The sequence below is a fragment of the Psammomys obesus genome, unplaced genomic scaffold (assembly GCF_907164565.1).
Source record: "Psammomys obesus unplaced genomic scaffold, mPsaObe1.curated_primary_1811, whole genome shotgun sequence".
NCBI lineage: Eukaryota > Metazoa > Chordata > Mammalia > Rodentia > Muridae > Psammomys > Psammomys obesus.
Genome location: NW_026585686.1, coordinates 3,055,434 through 3,076,210, shown reverse-complemented (window position 1 = coordinate 3,076,210; position 20,777 = coordinate 3,055,434). Strand labels below are relative to the sequence as shown.

The following is a 20,777-nucleotide window of genomic DNA, read 5'->3' as shown; positions in this document are numbered from 1 at the left end:
GAGTCTCTATGGCTTGAAAATTCTTCATCTCCATTTGCTACTGTTGTGTTTCCTAGGGAGATGTGAACAAAGTCAATTTATCCCAGATAAAGTACCAATTACAAACAAAATAATTATTGTCCCCGGGTATATTGGAGTCACTTATATTAGTGAGGTATTGCTTAAGGGAACACAGATGACTCACATCATAGGAAAGCCAACCCCAACATGAGTGACAAAGCACACAGCTGCATCCCTGGATCTTCCTTAACAACTTGCCAGGATCATGGCCAGAGTGAGTCTCTATAATGTTGGGGATGGACTTGTGAATCCTGTTAGTTTCAGGAACTTCCTGAGACTTAAGTTGTTTAGTTCCTGAGGCGTAATGAGCCTCCCTCAAAGATGGAGTGTTTGAATTCAGAGAAATGTCTATATAGCTTTCCATCCATTTCTCTGGTTATTATACTCCCTGCCCCCGGAATGTTCTCTGAGGCTTAGAGGGAGTAATGCAGAAGTCTGATTAGTTTTCTTCATCTATGTCTATGTATTGGGCCACTATTCTACAGCAGAAGTAACTTATTCTCAAGAGCATAATGGAATATAAGTCCCTCAAGTACAATATCCATTGCAAAAAGAATGTTTTCCTTCATGACCAATTGAGGCTGACAGCAACAGTGATCTATGGGCATAAGCCTAAATAAACATTTAGAAGGCAAGTTGATAGGACATTAACTGAACAAAACTATGATACTAGCATTGCTACTGGGAACTCTGACCTTTCCAGCTGTTATCTTTTGCTTTGTCTTATAGTACCACATGTGGGTTTTCTTCTATGGAATGAGGCTTAAATCTAATCAGAAATCAGTTGGTTGGACCTATAATAGTTGTGCCATTATTGGCCTAGTAGACACATTTTCCCTGGAGTGTTGATACTACAGTGTAAGCGTCCATAGATGAGTAGGACTCTTGGAAACAGTTCTCCCTTAGTGGCCTACATGTCGCCTCTGGCCCTAAGAAAGTTAGCCAGCAGCAAGAAAGCTTCTAGTTTTGCCCTAGTCTGATTTCTCCATGCCTTACAGCTGAAGCATCCAGTATCTTCATCGAGATGATTTTACTATTTAGTGCTGACATGAAGACAGCAGCAGTGGCAGTAACTTTATGATTTGGGGAAACATGGAAACCTTCCTGGCCAACACACTAAAAGGGTGGCAACATATCCATAATACTGGGATTTGCACCCAGCAAACTTGTGACTCCTAGAAGTACCATTTCCTACTCATGCCATATGTCTTCCTTTAAGCTCTTTAGTTAGTACCTTTTCTGGATTTCATCCTTTAAAAAAAATAAAAATCTAAAGACACTGAAGGTTTAGCATTTCATAAAGAAACTTTTCTATGGAGGTAAACAGTATTTCAGAAAGCCCACCACTGTCTACTCCACCTAAGTACCAGCTGGTTTTATGAAGCTAGAAGGATGCTACAACTGAAATGTTAGCAAGGTTCAATACAGTGTGGAAAAATTTCATTACTTTCATTAAGTTTTCACGAAAAGGGATATAATAGGTACAGTGACTTATATTCCTTATATGCCCTATCTAGCCCTTTATAATAGTCAGGCACTCCCATGAGCTTTCTTTATCCTAATATACTGATAATATGGGGCTGCTTTGCTGCCTTACATTGCTTGATTGGCTGAGGGTCAAGGGCTGTATTCTAGTCTGGCTTACCTGTTGCTGGAGGCAATCAGTTCTGACAGCACTGTAGTCTTTACCATTCCAGTAGCCACACTTGGCTGCTGGTCTGTGGCTGGGTTTAATCTCCACCTCCTTATGGGTGAGAAACATACACTGCACAGTCCGACGGTATGACTGATTGGCTCCTGAGTGCTGAGATTAAAGTTGTGTGTAAGGGTTGGACACCTTGTTCAGTATCTTTCTTAACTCTGTGGAAACAGTTCTATCAGGCCGGGTGAACTGTGAATCAGATAACATCTTTCTCATATCCAGTTCTCTCAGTGATATCCACCCTTCCAAAATTGTATTCCAGACCTTGGTATTTGTGAGGAATTCAGCGTGATGATATAAGATACAATCATGATTATTGTGCTTCTAAATATTTGGATTTCTGATAAAACTAAGATTGGAGAAAGTATGGAGAATCAGAATTTTTTTCTAACATTCAGGTGAATCTATAAATGCTAGGACTACTTTGCCTGGTTGTGTGGCAAAACTAGGTAGGTTGAATATTATAATACTGTCTTATTTTTTTTTTCTTGGTTGCTGTGATTAATTACTATGACAAAACAATGTAGGGAAGAAACTTTTTCCGGTTCACCTGTTTTTCTAGGTTGCACCCTATCACTGAGAGGAAGTTACAGTAGCAAGAGCTTCAGACAGCAGTTACAACACATCCGTAGCCAATAAGCAAACAGCAGTGCATACTCCATCCTAGCAATAAATACTCAAGCTTAGCACCTGCTCTCCCTCTACTTAGTCCAAGACTTAGCCATAAAATGGAGCACTCATATTTAGGGTGGGTCTCCCCAATTCAGTTAGCTCAATAAAGAAAATCCCTGGGCTGGGAGGATGTTCCAGCAAGTCAAAGGCATTTGTCCTGAATTTCATGGGGTAGATGGCAGGAACTACAATTTGTCCTCTGATCTCCACACATGAGCCACTGTGGCATATGTGCTCCAAACTAATAAGCAGATAGGCAGACTAATTAATTGGCTAATTAATTAAAAATTAAAAAGAGAATCCCTTATCAGCAATTCTGTAGGCCCACCTAATTTAGAGAGTCTATCATAGAGATTCCCTGCCCATATGATTCTACATCTTGCCAAGTTGACAACTGAAATTAGCTACCTTACGTGGACATACCATGACAGGAATTTTATTTCAGGTCAAATATTCTAGAGGAAAGTCACTCAGATGGAACTGTTACACAGAGGAATGTTTATTGAAGAGACGTTATCATTATGGAAAATATAAAGGCAACCTCATATTCTCTAGTAAGGAGACAGAGAAGCACATTTTGCTGTGTAGCAGGTCAAATGAATGACGTGTGCAAATTAACATATATAAGTTTGATGTGTACAGGTTACTGAAGATACTTACTGTATGATACCACTTGGGTTAGTTAACAAACAAAGATTAAGTTTTCCATTGGCAATATGGGGATTAGAAGACTATAGGGTATGGGCCAAGTTTAATTCATAGCTGTTTTTAAGAAGCCACAAGAAAAGGGTTGTGTTGTTAAACGGTTGTCCGAAAACCAAAGCAAAACATGTGACACACAATATACCTGATCTTTTGTCTTAAAATATTTCTTTCTTCCCTTTACTTAAATCTGTGGGTCACGTGGTGCAGGGGTGCGCACCTGTAAGCCCAGCACTTGGGGGGGGGCAGAGGCAGGTAGGTCTCTGTGAGTTATAGGCCAGCCTGGTCTACAAAGAGAGTCAAGAACAGCCAAGACTACACATAGAAACCCTCTCGAAAAACAAAAACAAAAACAAGCAAACGGTTGGACCAGCACCATTTGTTGAAGATGCTGTCTTTTTTTTCCATTGAATGGTTCTGGCTTCTTTATCTAAATCAAGTTTCCATAGGTGTGTGGGTTTATTTCTGGGTCTTCTATTTGGTTCCATTGATCCACTATTCTGTTTCTGTGCCAACACCATGCAGTTTTTATTACTATTGCTCTGTAGTACAGCTTGAGATCAGGGATGGAGATACCTCCAGATGATCTGTTGTTGTACAGGATCGTTTTGGAAAAGGAATTCAATGAGAGATGCCTGGGTAAAGCAAAAGTGAATGTGCGTGCATGTATTCTATGTACACAGTGAAGTAGTAGCTGCATTAAAGATGTGGGAGTTCTGACATATGTAAAAATGTGGATGATGTTGAGGACATTATTCCAAGTGGAATGATTTGGCTGCCAAAACCCAAATACTGTGTGGGTCTATGTAATTTAAGGTAACTGAAATCATCAGATCCATAGGGGAAGAAAGCATACTGGGTTTCAGGGGTTCAGAGCAACCAGGTGCATGGAGTGGTGTGGCTGAAGACTGGGGTACAAATTCCAAAGTGTGTTTTTTGTGTTGTCTTTATCTTTGCATTTTTCTTACATTCTTTCTTGGTTTGCTGTATTTCAGATCTTTGTAAAAATTTCTGAAGAGTGGTCCCAAATATAGACAACTATTATTTGTGGTCTATCAATAGTTTTCTGCTTCTATAAATAAGTATTTTGTTTTACATTTAAAAAAAACAAACAAACAGAAAAAACAAAACAAAAAACAAAATTGTGGGTGTTTGATTACACACACCCTCAGCCAGGGTCTCCCAGGAAGCCCCAGCATTCCATGTGTGCCAGCTTCTCCTATGCACTTCCTGGGTTCATTCTCAATTCTTGAGAGTTAGAACACCTCAAGGTGACCTTCAACCAAAGGGAACATCAACCAGGCAGATGGTTGCATAGCTTTGAGCTCATTCAAGGAGCTGTGTGGAGCAGTTCTCTACTTGGCTCCCCACAGGAACCTTGTAGGATGGGTGTCACTGCCTAAGAAGGTAACCAGCTCAAGAACATGCCCTCCGTGCCTTTGCCCTACCTCTGCTCCTCTTCTTCTGCTCCTCATTCTGCTTGCCAGTACAACCACCCAGTAAACTGATGCACTCCATCCATGTCTCAGGCTTTGCATTGGAGAACGCCAGAATAAGAAAAGGAATAGATCCCTGGCCCACCACCAACATCACAGGACAGCAAGGAAGAGGGAATACTGGAACATTTTATTCTTTTACTTAGAGACATCTGCAGCAAGTGTGGCTGGCTGTTAATGTTGTTAATAGCGAGATATACATTTCTGAGCTTGAAATAACACGTTGGATTTCTGTGAGAAACTACTCTCGTCTCTTCGTTTTCTTTTGGAAACCTGATACTGGTCATGCAGAAAAGCTGTGCTCACCAGCTCTTGAATAAAATCAATATGCTGTAAGAATAAAGGAGCATTTCTGAACATAGATAGGAAAAGATGGTACCCACAGCAGTCATCAAAGGAGACCTTCCTCCTCTTTCTGTTTGTTCTTGAGTGGAACTGTCTTTCCTTCAGTGGCTGGGCACCTAAAACCTTTTGCTGCACTAAAGATTTTCTTGAATTTGATGACAGATTGAACATGATATTTGAGTTAGAAAATATCATTAAGAGTGGGTGGCCATCTATTTTTTTTAAAAAAAGAGCATGATTTGAAGGAAACTTCAAAACAATTTATCTTGAAATTTTCTTCAGTTTCCAGAAATTGAAATCCCACCACCTAGGGGCTTTATGTGCTCTGAAAAGAGAGGAACCAGAACTGACAAAGATAACATGGAAGAAGAAAAAGCAACAGAATACTTTTAGAGCGTGTTTTCCCCAAGCTTCCTGGGAGAACAGGATGTTTTTTTTAACAATCTCAGGGCTTGAGGAATGTAGGACTGCTTCCAGGGAGAAGCCGTATGTTCTTTTCTGCATGCCAGCCTTGTGACAGTCATGACTGTGGTCTCAACAATCACAGCAAAACGCCTTGTGCAGCCTTCAGAGGAGAGCAGCAGTGAGCCCTCTTCCTGATGTAGACTGTTTCTGGGATGCAGGGCTCTGATGTGGCCTAGTGCCTTAAGACTGTCTGGAGTGCTACCATCAGCACTACACTTTCACTTATGTTTTCCCCTGCTGTAGGCTAAGTTCTCACCAGTATTTAACGGGGTGACTTTGCTTGCTTTGAGGTGATGTCTTTGGCTGGGAGTTAGGCTTAGAGTTAGGCTTAGAGTATGCTATTTTGTTTTGACTAATAACAAAACTGGTATACTCTCTCAGTACTCACAAGAGGAAGGCCTTGATTCAGATCAAAAATCAGGTGTCCGTAAGTGTGTGGGTTTATTTCTGGGTCTTCTGTTCGATTCCATTGATCCACCATTCTGTTTCTATGCCAGTACCATGCAGTTTTTATAACTGTTGCTTATAGTACAGCTTGAGATCAGGGATGGAGATACCTCCAGAAGATCTTTTATTGTAGAGGATTGTTTTAGCAATTCTCGGTTTCTTGTTATTCCATACGAAGTTGAGAATTTTTCTTTCCAGGTCTGTACAGAATTGTGTTGGCAATTTGATGGGAATTGCATTAAATCTGTAGATTGCTTTTGGTAAGATGGCCATTTTTACTATGTTAATCCTGCCAAGCCATGAGCATGGGGGATCTTTCCATCTTCTCATATCTTCTTCTAATTCTTTCTTCAGAGACTTGAAATTTTTTTCATACAAGTCTTTGACTTGCTTGGTTAGGGTTATACCAAGGTACTTGATGTCATTTGTGGCTATTGTGAATGGTGTTGTTTCTCTAATTTCTTTCTCAGCCCTTTTGTCTTTTGTATACAGGAGTGCTACTGATTTTTTTGAGTTAATTTTGTATCCGGCCACTTTGCTGAAGGTGTTTATCAGCTGTAGGAGTTCCCTGGTAGAGTTTTTGGGGTCACTCAGGTATACTATCATATCATCTGCAAATAGTGATAATTTGACTTCTTCCTTTCCCATCTGTATCCCCTTGATCTCCTTCAACTGTCTTATTGCTCTAGCAAGGACTTCCAGCACTATGTTGAAGAGATATGGAAAGAGTGGGCAGCCTTGTCTTGTCCCTGATTTCAGTGGGATTGCTCTAAGTTTCTCTCCGTTCAGTTTGATGTTGGCTATAGGCTTGCTGTATATCGCCTTTACTATGTTTAGATATGTGCCTTGTATCCCTGATCTCTCCAGTACTTTAAACATGAATGGATGTTGGATTTTGTCAAATGCTTTTTCAGCATCTAGGGAGATTATCATGTGGTTTTTTTCTTTCAGTTTGTTAATATGGTGGATCACATTGATGGATTTCCGTATATTGAACCACCCCTGCATACCTGGGATGAAGCCTATTGGTCATAGTGGATAATATCTTTGATGTGTTCTTGGATCCGGTTTGCAAGTATTTTGTTAAGTATTTTTGCATCAATGTTCATGAGGGAGATTGGCCTGAAATTCTCTTTCTTTGTTGAGTCTTTGTGAGGTTTAGGTACCAAGGTGATTGTGGCTTCATAGAATGAGTTTGGTAATGTTCCTTCTGTTTCTATTTTGTGGACTAGTTTGAAGAGAATTGGAGTTAGCTCTTCTTTGAAGGTCTGGTAGAATTCTGCGCTGAAGCCATCTGGTCCTGGGCTTTTTTTGGATGGGAGACTTTTGATGACTGCTTCTATTTCTTTGGGGGATATAGGACTATTTAATTGATTTACCTGGTCCTGATTCAGCTTTGGTGAGTCAAATCGATCAAGAAAATTGTCCATTTCATTTAGATTTTCAAATTTTGTGGCATATAGACTTTTGAAGTAAGTCCTAATGATTGTTTGGATTTCCTCAGTGTCTGTAGTTATGTCCTCCTTTTCATTTCTGATTTTGTTGATTTGGGTGGTGTCTCTCTGCCTTTTAGTTAGCTTGGCTAAGGGTTTATCGATCTTGTTGATTTTCTCAAAGCACCAGCTCTTGGTTTCATTGATTCTTTGAATTGTTTTATTTGTTTCTAATTGATTGATTTCAGCCCTGAGTTTGATTATTTCCAGCCGTCTACTCCTTTTTGGTGTGTCTGCTTCTTCTTTTTCTAGGGTTTTTAGGTGGGCCATTAAGTTGCTTGAATGAGCTGTTTCGAATTTCTTCTTGAAGGCACTTAGTGCTATGAACTTTCCTCTTAGCACTGCTTTTATTGTGTCCCACAAGTTTGGGTATGTTGTGTCTTCATTTTCATTGAGTTCTAGAAAGGCTTTAATTTCTTTCTTTATTTCTTCCCTGACCCAGCTGTCATTTAGTAACAAGTTGTTCAGTTTCCATGTATGTGTAGGCTTTTTGCTATTTCTGTTGTTGTTGTATCCTGGCTGTGTCCCCCTCCCTCATCTCCTCCCAGTCCCACCCTCCCTCCCTCTTCTCCTCCTATGCTCCTCCCCTATACCACTGAGAGGGGGGGGGCCTCCTTAATCAGTAGAGTCTTTCAGAAGCCATATGTGGTTGGGTCCTGTCCTACTTCCTGTCTGCATGGCAAAGATCAATGTATTTTTTAACTTTTATTAATTACACTTTATTCACTTTGTATCCCCCCCATAAACTCCACCCTCCTCCCCTCCTAATCCCACCTTCCCTCCCTCTTCTTCACTCATGCCCCTCCCCAAGTCCACGGATAGGGAAGGTCCCCCTCTCCTCCCTTCTGATCTTAATCTATCAGTTTTCATCAGAAGTGGTTGCATTGTCATCTTCTGTGGCCTGGTAAGGCTGCTTTCCCCTCAGGGGGAGGTGATCCAAGAGCAGGCATATCAGATTGTGTTGGAGGCAGTCCCTCTTCACATTACTATGGAACCTACTTAGACACTGACTTTTTTTTTGAAACATCATAGCATTCCAGTTTAAGGACTGCGGAAAGCGGTGTGAGACTCCCATACACGGAATCTCCCGTTTCCCACCACAGTCTGGAACAGCTCAGATCTGCACATAGGAAGCCTGGAGTGAGGAAAGTGCTGCTGCAGGTTAACTTTTCTGACATGCTGTTGTATTCAGAGTTTCTACTAATTGGAGCAAGTGTCATTAAAGACATTCAGGGGGATTAGAGGACCTGCTTCCAGCCTCTGGAATGACACTGTATGGAAAGTGAAAACAGGACGGCATGCTATGTGATGGCTACAACAGCTTCTTTGTGAAGAGCTTGAGCCCTAAATAGTGTTATTTGTTTGGTGATATATTTTAATGATATTTACATTTTATTAAAATGTAAATAAGAGCTGAAAGTTCTACCTCTTATGTGTGTAAGGTTTTTGTTAACTCATCATAACCCTTAAACAACTGTAACTGCAAGAGAGAGCGGCTTCTCCAGCATGTGTTCTTAGGTCAGGGTTTGGTTCAGCCTGCCTAAAGAAGATTCATTCTTTTAATCATTATTTTTCTTAACTTGCAGTATTCTCTTCCACATAAAATCTGGTTTAATTTTGAAGTAGGCTAGTGCCGAGTGGTATTGGTCCTCCCTCTCAGGTGAAGAAATTTAGGGGCAGAAATGTTACACATTTGACATTTTTGCAGCTGAGAGGTCATTTTGTAAGGACTGAAATTTACGTCTCGGATACTTTGAAAATAATTTTCTCAAGTGGCTGGAAGGAAGGAAAAAAGGGAGAAATAATGTAATTATAGTTTGATTAAAATATGAAACATATACAGTCAGTATTCAATAAAAATACCATGCATATTAGTTGTTTGCATTTTCTAATTTTCAGAATCTATTCCTTATAGAAACAAAATATATTTAGAAGGTATCTCTAACTCACAGAGTTTCAGAGCCAATGCTAACTACATGAACTTTCCTTAAGTAATTCTTGCTTGTGTTTTCTTTCTCTTGCCTCTATTCACTATGTTAATTACTGAGGTGTCAGACATTTTTAAGTAAAACACACTAGGAGTTCTACATTTTCTACATTACAATTCAATGGCCTAAAGTCCTTTACAATTTTGCCAGTGAAATAGATCTAGTTATTCTTATGGATGATGAGTCTCATTCAGAGTCCCAACATTTAGAGGAATTTTAATCTGGCAACATGGCTACTCTGGCAAGGGATCACATCCAAAACCTTAGGTCTGTGTGATCCAGTTGGAATAGAGAAACACTTAGTATACAACTTTAATCCCAACTGGAATACAACTGGAATAGAAACATACCTTCAATACATACCTCTAATCCCAAATAATGACATCAAAATGAAGGTCACACAAAGTGGCTAATCAGAGTAAGATTTGACAGAATGAATCAGAAATAGGATATGCTCACCTTTCATGAGAACAGACAGGAAAAAGAAGCTCTGTAAGAACAGTGCAGAGAGAGATCGGGAGAATTCACGGAGACAGTACAATAGAGTTTGAGAGTACCATGCAGTTCAGTGCAGTTCATTTGAGTGCAGCTGAGACTGTATAGTTCAGTTGGTGGAGTTCAGAGGCAGTTTTTCCAAGCAAAGCAATTCAGTGAGAAGCTGAGAGAAGCCAATTTGAATCAGTCAACTTAGAGACGAGTTGAAAAGAGCCAAACGAGCCAGCCAGCCAGAATTTAGAAAGAACTAGAAAGAGTGAGCTTAGTCCACAGTAAGTCTCAGAGGCTGAAAACAGTCGAGGCCTAGGTTAGCAGACAGAGGCTGGAAGCCGAAACCTTAAGGTCTGAGCTGCATAAGATTAGATTGTTTGGAGACTAGAAGCTTCCAGGCCTAGGCCTAGGGATATTTATATAAAAACATTCAGCCTTGTATTCATAAAGCTTGAGCATGGCTCTCATATTGTCCCCTACTCTGAAGAAATAAAAACTGTACTTATATCAAAGAAGACTGAAAATATCTTGCTAGATCAAACAGTCAACAATGATAGAGAAGATAGCTGGGTAAGTGGTCATTCTAAACAATATATAGGATTTGAAGGGCAGAAAGGGGAATAGGTACAATTATAAAGCACAGGAAATAAGCACAGCATGGTAAATGACAAAGAAACTTGGCTTTGTATGATAGACAGTGGGAGATAAAGCTGAGCAAAACCAGAATATAGACTGATGTGATTTTTCTTGGTTATGTCTTTGGTAAATGAAATGTAGTGTTGGCCAGGATCACAGCTGCATAGAGAGGATGAAGCCTGGAGGTGACAGGTGGCTGGAGGGCTGATGAGTCATTGCTGCAAAGCAGGTCATCATCGTTTGGGCAAGGGACAGTCGTTATTTATTGAAGGTGTCTCTTGGAGCTGATTCCCCTTTACATCATGTTTATTTAGCTGATAGACAATAGCCTGAAACTCTGTAGACTCATAAACTAAGAATGTGATGTAATATAGAAATAATTGTTACTAATCAAGAGTGATCAGTCTTACTCATCTCTGTCATGTTCATTGCAGAATTCACATTGCAGTTCACTTTAGCAAATCTTCACCAAGTTCTTCTTAGGGAGTACAATCAAGAGAGAGGAGGTTAAGATAATTGGTCTGGACTTTTTTTAATTTACAAGATTATTAGTTTGTCTGGAACACAGTGTATAAGGGAAGTATAGTGGCAGAGACAGAGTACAAGCTTCCTGCTACACTAAAGGGGAGGCATTGACCATCATGAGCCCTTAATGTTTTGATTTTTAGGTGGTTTGGGGAGTTGTATTTGGGAGTTGTTTTATGTTTGTAGCTGTTAAAAATAGAAATATTGGTGATCTTTTTTTATTTCTTTATTTTATTTTTCTTTATTAATTACACTTTACTTGCTTTGTATCCCCCATAGTTCCCTCCCTCCTCCCATCCCAATCCCTCCCTTCCTCCTCAAGTCCATTGATAGGGGAGGACTTCTTTTCCTTCCTTCTGATCCTAGTCAATTAGGTCTCATCAGGAGTGGCTGCCTTGTCCTCTTCTGTGGCCTGGTAATGCTGCTTCCCCCTCAGGGAGAGGTGATTAAAGAGCAGGCCAATCAGTTCATGTCAGAGACAGTCCCTGTTCCTATCACAGTGGAACCCACTTGGATACTGAACTGCCCTGGACTACATCTTGCAGGGGTCTTAGGTTATCTTCATGCATAGTCCTTGTTGACACCAAAGAGGAATAGACGGCTGGAAATAATCAAACTCAGGGCTGAAATCAATCAATTAGAAACAAATAAAACAATTCAAAGAATCAATGAAACCAAGAGCTGGATCTTTGAGAAAATCAACAAGATAGACAAACCCTTAGCCAAACTAACTAAAAGGCAGAGAGAAACTATCCAAAGCAACAAAATCTGAAACAAAAAAGGGGACATAACCACATACACTGAAGAAATCCAAACAATAATTAGGTCTTACTTCCAAAGTCTATATGCCACAAAATTTGAAAATCTAAATGAAATGGACAATTTTCTTGACCAATTCTACATGCCAAAGCTGAATCAAGACCAGGTAAACTAATTAAATAGTCCTATGTCCCCTAAGGAAATAGAAGCTGTCATCAAAAGTCTACCATGCAAAAAAAGCCCAGGGCCAGATGGTTTCAGCGCTGAATTCTACCAGACCTTCAAAGAAGAGCTAACACCAATATTCTTCAAACTATTGCACAAGATAGAAACAGAAGGAACACTACCAAACTCATTCTATGAAGCCACAGTCACCTTGGTACCTAAACCTCACAAAGACCCAACAAAGAAAGAGAATTTCAGGCCAATCTCCCTCAGGAACATTGATGCAAAAATACTCAACAAAATACTTGCAAACCGAATCCAAGAACACATCAAAGACATCATCCACTACGACCAAGTAGGCTTTATCCCAGGCATGCAGGGGTGGTTCAATATATGGAAATCCATCAATGTGATCCACCATATTAACAAACTGAAGGAGAAAAACCACATGATCATCTCCTTACATGCTGAAAAGGCATTTGACAAAATCCAATATCCATTCATGTTTAAAGTATTGGAGAGATCAGGAATACAAGGCACATACCTGAACATAGTAAAGGCGATATACACCAAGCCTATAGCCAACATCAAACTCAATGGAGAGAAACTTAAAATCATTCCCACTCATATCAGGGACAAGGCAAGGTTGTCTACTCTCTCCGTATCTTTTCAACATTGTTCTTGAAGTCCTAGCTAGAGCAATAAGACAATTCAAGGAGATCAAGGGGATACAGATGGGAAAGGAAGAAGTCAAAGAATCACTATTTGCAGATGATATGATAGTATACCTGAGTGACCCCAAAAACTCTACCAGGGAACTCCTACAGCTGCTTAACACCTTTAGCAAAGTGGCTGGATACAAAATTAACTTAAAAAAATCATTAGCCTTCCTGTATACAAAGTACAAAAGGGCTGAGAAAGAAATTAGGGAAACAACACCCTTCACAATAGCCACAAAGGACATGAAATATTGGTCATCTTATACTCATCTGTTTGAATTAATAACTTTTTCTTAAATTTTGTTTGAATAATTGAGCAAGTTTTCAAATAACCAGAATGTTAAATAGCATCAGAAACACTAAATATATTACTATTGTGTTATCTCCGTTTTAAGATCCACTTCAGTGAAAAATGATAGCACAAAACAAGTAGTTACCTTATAATAAGCAAATTAGAGGCCTTCATCATTGGCCATGTGGGCTCAAGAGTCACATTTCCCTCGCTTTGAGCCTTTTGCATGAAGCATTACATTTTAGTAGCACTTATTTAAATGAAAGGAGATATTTGCCATAATCCTACAGAATGAGTTAACTGTTAATTAAGTAGACTATTATTTACTTCTGTGCATACACACACACACACACACACACACACACACAGTGACCTGGAAAAATATCACAGAGAAATCGTGGAAGTTATTTTGAGTAGCGCTTTCCTCTCAGGTATATTAATTGATTAGAAATTTGTAGATGCCCATAGGTTGGTGCCTAGTTGCTATCAGAGAGACTTCATCCAAAAAGTGATGGGAGAAGATGCGGAGACCCACAGCCAAACGTCAGGCAGAACTCAGGGAACATTGTGGAAGATGGGGAGGAAGGATTTTAGGAGCCAGAAGGGTCAAGGACACCGACCCCCAGAACACAGCCCACAGAATCAGCTAAGCAGGGCACATAGGGGCTCACAGAGACTTAAATGACAATCATGGAACCTGAATGGCTCTGACCTGGGTCCTCTCCATATATGGTTGTGTGGCATGGTGTTCTTGTGGGACCAGGTAGAGTGGGGCTGTACCTGACTCTTTTGCCTACACTTGGGACCCATTTTCTCATACTGGGTTGCCTTGTCCAGCCTTGATATGAGGGTATGTGCCTAGTCTTATTGTAACCTGTAATGCTGTGTTTGGTTGATATCCCTGGGTGGCCTGATCTTCTTTTGAAGGAGAAAGGAGGCAGGAGGGGATCTGGGGGAGAGGGAAGCAGGAGCTGAGCAGGGTAGAGAAGGGAAACTGCTGTCAGGATGTAATGTATGAGAGAAGAAGAAATAAAATGTAAAAGTAAAAAATAAAGTTGTGTATCAGCCACCCAGTTAGGCCAGCATCGGTATGGAAGTGCTAATTTCATTCACTGCACATGGTGAACCATTTTAAAGAAGCTTAAATGTAGCAGGTTTCGGGGGGGGGGGAAGGTAATAACTTTTCCTGAGGTAGTCTACTCTAGTTATGTTCCCCTTTTTCTCCACCCATTTTTGGTCATGCTTTGTAAACAAAACAGCTGATGGGGGAACGAGTGAGTTGGCTTCAGTGTGAGTTACTCATCACTAGCACACTCCTAAAATCCCACTTGATATCTAGAGTTGGCCACTGTGGCGCTTAGTGGTTGATGGATACAGAGAAAAAGGGAAAATAAAACAATTCTTAGTTGCACAATGTGTTATTGAAAGCATGGCGTAAATTCTTGTGATTTGAATGAAGATCATGTTTTGTTTTTTCTTTCTTTCTTTTTTTTTTTTTTTTGAGATAGTCAAAAATCAGAGTATCTCTGCAGTTTCAGAATTCTCTCGTTATAACACGAGAGTGTTTTGGGTTTTTTTTTTCTTAGCTATGAGCTTTTGGTGTCCATTTTGCAAACAAATGAGGATCTGTGAGCTCAGTTATGGGTCATATATGATGATCCCTGACAAAATGACACGTTGGATATGGCAGGTTGTTCTAACACTGGAGTTGTATAGAATGGAGATGGAAATTTATAGTTGTCCAGCAAACATTTCCCTGTTGTTTTGGTCTTAAAGTAGAGTTTGCTGGCCCAAATTTAGTGGTCAGCTCTATATTTTGAGCAGGGCTGAAATGTGAGCTAAATTACTGTCACCGAGCAAAGGCAGTGATGCAAATTTATCGATGTTATTTTCATTAACCTTTCTGTTTGGAGCACTGATGTTAATCTAACTACAGTTGTACTGAAGAACATTCTGGCCTTTTGAAGTGTTGAAAGGTAAATAAACCTTTGTGAGAAACAAGACTGTCAGGGGCGGATGTGCACTTTGCTGGGAGGTGGAGTTTGCCGCATAAATTGTGCGTTCGGGTGTAGGTTCTTATTGTACTATGTGGTTTTTATGACACCTCCATGACCTCATCTGTGTCATGTTCTAGTCCGCCCTGTGTTACATATGTCGCTGCCGGTGCAGTAAACAGCATGTGTAATAAGGTCACCTCTTCTGAATATTTTCCTCTTGGCAGAAAAGAGAAAGAAAGGGTAAGAAATACAGCTCAGGGACCAAGAAGAAATTGCCAGTACTTTCAGGGCCAGGATTTGGAACTCGGTCTCCAGAAGCCCCTGCAAGAAACTGTAGCCAGTCTTTGCTTTGCTACTCGTGGGTTCTTTTTCTCACCCTTTATTCCCACCCCATCCCCATTTAAGCTCCTAAGGTTAGACAAGAGAGAAGCAAGACTAGAAAGGAGAGAAGAAATAGGAAAATCCCTGAATCTGATTTTTTTTTTCTTTTTGTTTTTTCTTTGACCTCAGCTAGTACCAAACGGCAGGCAACCTCCCTGAACAACCCCACCTCTCGGGCCCCTTTCGTTTATGTACCCTCTGAAAAGTTCCGGGCATTCCAAATGTCACACAGTTGCAGAAATTCTCTACAGCTGGCAAAACCATGCTTCTGCTAGAGCACAAGGCAAATCATAGTCAGCTACTGCGGACAGTCCGAAGCAGCCCCACATCCCTGCACCTGGGATTAAAATGAAAGCAGATTCTTATGTTCTTTAAAAGAAACCAAAATTCCAGAATTCTCACTACAAGAAACATGAGCCAAGCTCACTGACATTGCTGTCAAGACTGCTACAAACAGAGCACAGTGGGATCCTTTGTAAACACTCTAAGCCAAGCAACTCTTTAAGGAAGTAAAAATTCATACTTCATTATCTGTTCATGTGGCATTTGTATAATTCAGTGATCTCTTAGAGGAAAAACATCAATCCATCTTTACAGTTAGGATATTTGAAAAAAAAATCAATATCCCTGTTTGATGAAATTGGTGTTTTTTTTCCTGTGATCTTATTATACATTTTAATTATTATCCTTAATTTGAATCATTATTTCAGAAAAGACTAGAATATCTATTTTATTAATGTGAATTTTGTATGTGAAATCTGATAATTTGCATATGCTAACTGATAAATATGTTTGGTAATGCAAAATGATTGAGTAGCAAGGAAATCCCCTCAACATAATTCTATATAGCTTATCATCTGCCTGTGGGGATATGAAGAGGGATTGTGGAAAGCAAGTCCTTTTATCTGGAGTCATCTGGGCTCATTTCTTCTTTAATAGTTAAATGGATGCTTGTGATTATCTGTTCAATAGCCTATTGAGAAACAGGTTGAACAAGTAGCAATTTTCTACCTAGGAGCATTTTAGATCCATTATGAGAGGGAAATCATTACTGTGTGATGCTGCTGTTCCTCAGGATTTACAAAGGAAAATGCTAGCAATTAGGTAACTGTAAAGTGATTTGTGTAATAGAAAGAGCACAGAGGTTGAAATCAGAAGATGCGGGTTTGAATTCCTGCTTCAGCACCCACCAGCTACATGGCCTCTGGGATGTTTCTTAGACAATCTAACCTACACTGTGCTGCTATGAGAATGGAACCGCCTACCATATCAGGGAATGGTTCTGAAGTTATGTTAGGTGCTGTTTCTAAAGGTGTTGGAAACTTTTAACATATTTTTGTAAAGGAAAGAAACTATTTCTAATGATTCTCTCTTGTGCTTATCATCTACAGAAAGTGAGTGAGAAGGTTGGAGGAGCTGAAGGCACCAAGCTAGATGATGACTTCAAAGAAATGGAAAGGGTGAGTCTCCACTTCTTGGTTTCCTGTTAGTATGGGGTTGTCCCCTCTAAGAGGGGACTGTGAGGCTGTGCTGTTCTAGAGTCTCTAGCCATTTTGTTTCTCAAAAAAAACACGCTGCTTTTGCTGCGTATTTTGAAACAGAAAACGGAAGGAACCGTGTCCATCCAGAGGACAGAACCACTGTGAAGAAAAATGGTACAGGGCCCTTTTACTGATAGGTTTTTGTCGTCACTTTTCCTAACAAGCGTGAAATAGGGCTGGGGCTGAATTTGAGGTAGGAGGAAACAAAAAAGAAAATTGAGAATGATTTCTCAAACCTTGTGGGATATTTTGAGTATCTCTCTGATCACAGTGGATTTTCCTATTAGGATGGTCCCTGTCAGAAGCAAGTCAGAGTGTTGTAAGCCCATGACACACAAAAACACATTTCATTTAAGCATTGTTAAAGCATTTTGCCTCTGCCCACTATTATAACAAAATATTTTTTCTTTATATTCAAGTTGTGACTCTCAGAAGATTTTTCTGGGCCCAATATTTTTATTGGTCTATCTCATTTCCTGTGGGCTGCTTTACTGCATTTCTGATGAGTAAACAGGATCTCTTTTGATGCTTCCTATCTTTTTGGGTTTCCTCCTAATGAATTCATGGGTAAACAAAAAATTACTTGCTTCTGGTATCTGTGGCATAGCATTATAGATAAGGTGTGTGATATTCAGTCTAAAAGGGAGGACAAAGGAGGTATATAATGTGCCCTTGTAAGGCTAACAAGCTTGGTGCTGGAGGCTCCAGGCATAGAGGAAGCACATTCATACAGGGTAGCCAGCAAAGGCTTTACCGACTTTCTGGTGAAACCAGGGAGCGTGAACAAGAGTGGGGAACCTAGGATGATTCTAGTAATGGAAAGACCATAGCAGCAAACAGGGGAGAACAGTGGAGCTCCTGAAAAGATGAGGCCCAAATGCCCAGCTGTTGTGAAGTGCTACTGGACAGTTTGGGCCTGTCCATTGTTCTACCTCAGTTCCTTACCTTGGCTTGGCTAATGGCTGCCCATTGCTGACATTCTATAATAGAGTTCTGAGTCTTGTCCAGAAGCCCTGAAATGTAACCTCACATACTCAACACATGGCAGCTATTTTCCCTAATTGAAGTCAAAGTCTGTCTTTATTCCCCATCTCCAGAGGGTTGTAAATACCTCTTGATCTTCAACCAAAGCTGGTAAACACCAGCTTTCATGGTGGTAGAAAGAGAAGCCTGCCCATTCCTTGTCAAGTCCATTTCTCTAGACAAACACACATCCTCAGGACGAAAGCTTCACTTCCTCGGGGGAACCTAGGGATCTATTCATTTGCATCAACCTGTGGCTACTTGCTCAGTCCTCCTGAACTTCCCTGTTCTTTCACTGCTCTTTATAGCATATGTAGTGTTCTGCATGCCAAGAACCACATCACTATGGAGGCAAGTAGTTGAGGTAGACAGGTGTCGGGGAGTTAGTCCTGCATTCCGAATCTACCCAGACTAAAGCTGATAAATAAGGTACCTGACTGTCAGGCTGAGACAAGCCAGCTCTTTGTGTCTTAAATGACACGAAAAAGCAACTACAAGGAAATGTGGAGAATGGAGTTTCGTCACTGAGCAACTAATTAGATCTTTGGAGACTTTTTTATTTTTCTGTGAAATCGCGCCAGTCTTACAAACTAATTAAAATGAGAGTATCTTGCCAAGATTTTAGTTTAGGCAAATATCGAAAGACTTCCCTCTGGTCAGAAGACAAGATTTATGTTCCTTACTTCATCAAAAGTCTCTGGAGTATATATTTCAATTCTAGATACCCTTGTAATGAAGCAAACTTCTGATTGAAGAACCTACCTGTGTTCCTGCGTTTGGGTTTTTCTCTAAGTACGTTCAGATATTTAGATTTCAGTACAGTGTGGGAATTGTTTCATTTGAATGTATTGCAAACGTCTTTTGTTTTATTTGAGTGTGTTAGGAGGGAGACTATTTCCACAGTCACTGAAGAGCACTTGCTGTGGTTTCAGAATCTCAAGTCCTCAATGTTCCTGTTAATAAGCCAGGTACTCATAAAAATTATTTCAACTCAGTGTCTCCAAGCCTACAGAAGAACCACTGTGTCACCTTTTTCTCCAGTGGTTTTCTGCTTTTCAGATGTTCGAGGTGGAGAAAGCTTTATTTAGCTGTACTCTCAGAGGTGCAATTAGACAACAATATGAAATAAATTAAATGTCTGCAGCAAGCAGCTCTCCAGGGAGAGAGGTGGCTGTTGCTGGAAGTTCTCCCTAGGCTCAGCCTATCTGGTCTGCCCCTGAGAGGCGGTGCCGTCCCAGCCTGTCTGGCTTTCACAGCCTCCCCTCCCCTACCTGATGGCTTGAGGCCTTTGGCTGAGTTGTCACCACAGGACCCTCCCCCTTGATGATTATTCTCTTTCGTTTAAGTACCTTCCATAGAATTGTTTTCATTTTAACTGTAAATATTTCCATTGCTTATCAATTTCATTGAATATAGGCTAAACTCCTTTCTGTCATCCAGATTCTGGGCAATTTTTATTTTATTTTATTTTTATATAAAGCTGCATGTTTTTGCTGTTCTTACTGTTAATAGATGATTCTAGAATCTGGGGAACTTCTGGTTCCTTCTTAAATTTTCATTAGTTGCTACAGTTATACTGATTGGGGGACAGTTTTGATGAGTTGGTATATAGCCGTATTCACTAATTCACTTGGAAATATGTAAATACATCCATGTGTCAGACATTGTACATGAGGCCCAGGCCTTCAAAGAGATTTCAATTTAGGTGGGGTAAAAACAGGAATATAAATAGATACCAAATAAGACATAGTGCTAAGTGCCCTGAGAGTATTTCTTTGAAAGACACCAGAGAGGGCTAAACACAGGGTTCTTAGAGCAGTGGAAACCTTTAGAAGAGAAACTACCGAGCTGAATCTTCAAATCTTCTCTTTTGCTGCATATGAGTAACATGCAGAACTTTCAGTCAAGGTGGATGGCACCTTTCTGCTACCTGAAAAGCATCTTGGGAAGTTCTTTAAGTCACAGAAGTCTCTGGGGCTAGAGCCTTGGAAGTAAGCTCTTTAAATAAAAATAGAATTCCTAAGGTGGAAAGGCAAGATGTTGAGAAAAAAAGTTGCCATTCCAATTGAATGTAAGAGTGCAGGGATTGACGCAGAGTATGGTGTCCATAGTCATTAACCCCATTTATCTCATCCCATCTCTAGTGAGAGCACTGGGATTCATGAGTAGAAACCACCTGGCTCACTTTAAGAGAGAACTTCTGTTTAGCAAAGTTGTCCTTTTGAAAATGCCACAGACCTGTTAAAGGTTAAACCCACAGCCCCCAGCCATCCTGTGAGGCATGCCACTCATTGCTTGAGTTTTGTGGCAAGTAATTCTCTACTAATTATGTCCCCTTTAAAAGACACCACTATTGGATTCCAGTGATATGTCTCAAATGGGAGAGAAGAGAGGAACATTGCAGCCAGTTTGCTCAGAATGCCTTCTCTGAGTAGGCTTCGGGTCTACCATGATACTGGGGATGTCTCTGTCTTAGAGCAGTATTGACGGATACATAGGTCACTGGCCTAAGACACTCTCTTGCTGGTGTAAGCTAGATGAAGGGCTTCAGTCACAAACAACCTGAGCTTTAAACACCCTTCTGCTCTGTTGGAACTTCCGTGGAGACAGGCTTCCTCTCAGTTACATTCGTAGAGGTAGAGTGTGTTTCCAAGCTGTACTTGGAACAGGGGAATGCAAAAAAAGACGAGCAACATTAAAATTAATATATTAGAGTAATCAGAGCCTAAACCGTTCTTCATCTTCAAAATGCTATTTGTCAGTCAACCTTTCTGAACACACGATTTCTGCTTTAAAGCGTGTGGTTTGGAGATGGCTGTTCACTCTCCCAGAGTCAGCAGGGAGCAATTAAAAATACCATTGTTGGATCAACCTGTGTCTCTC

The 20,777-nt window shown here is 40.3% G+C and overlaps 1 protein-coding gene across 1 annotated transcript in view; it reads left to right on the top strand.

The window, feature by feature from the left end:
- Sh3gl2 (SH3 domain containing GRB2 like 2, endophilin A1) overlaps nt 1-20,777 on the top strand; it is a 189,689-nt gene that overhangs the window by 131,617 nt on the left and 37,295 nt on the right. The window contains exon 2 of the mRNA XM_055629671.1: nt 16,722-16,790. Coding sequence (XP_055485646.1) covers nt 16,722-16,790 — 69 coding nt within the window. The remainder of the gene's footprint in view (nt 1-16,721; nt 16,791-20,777) is intronic.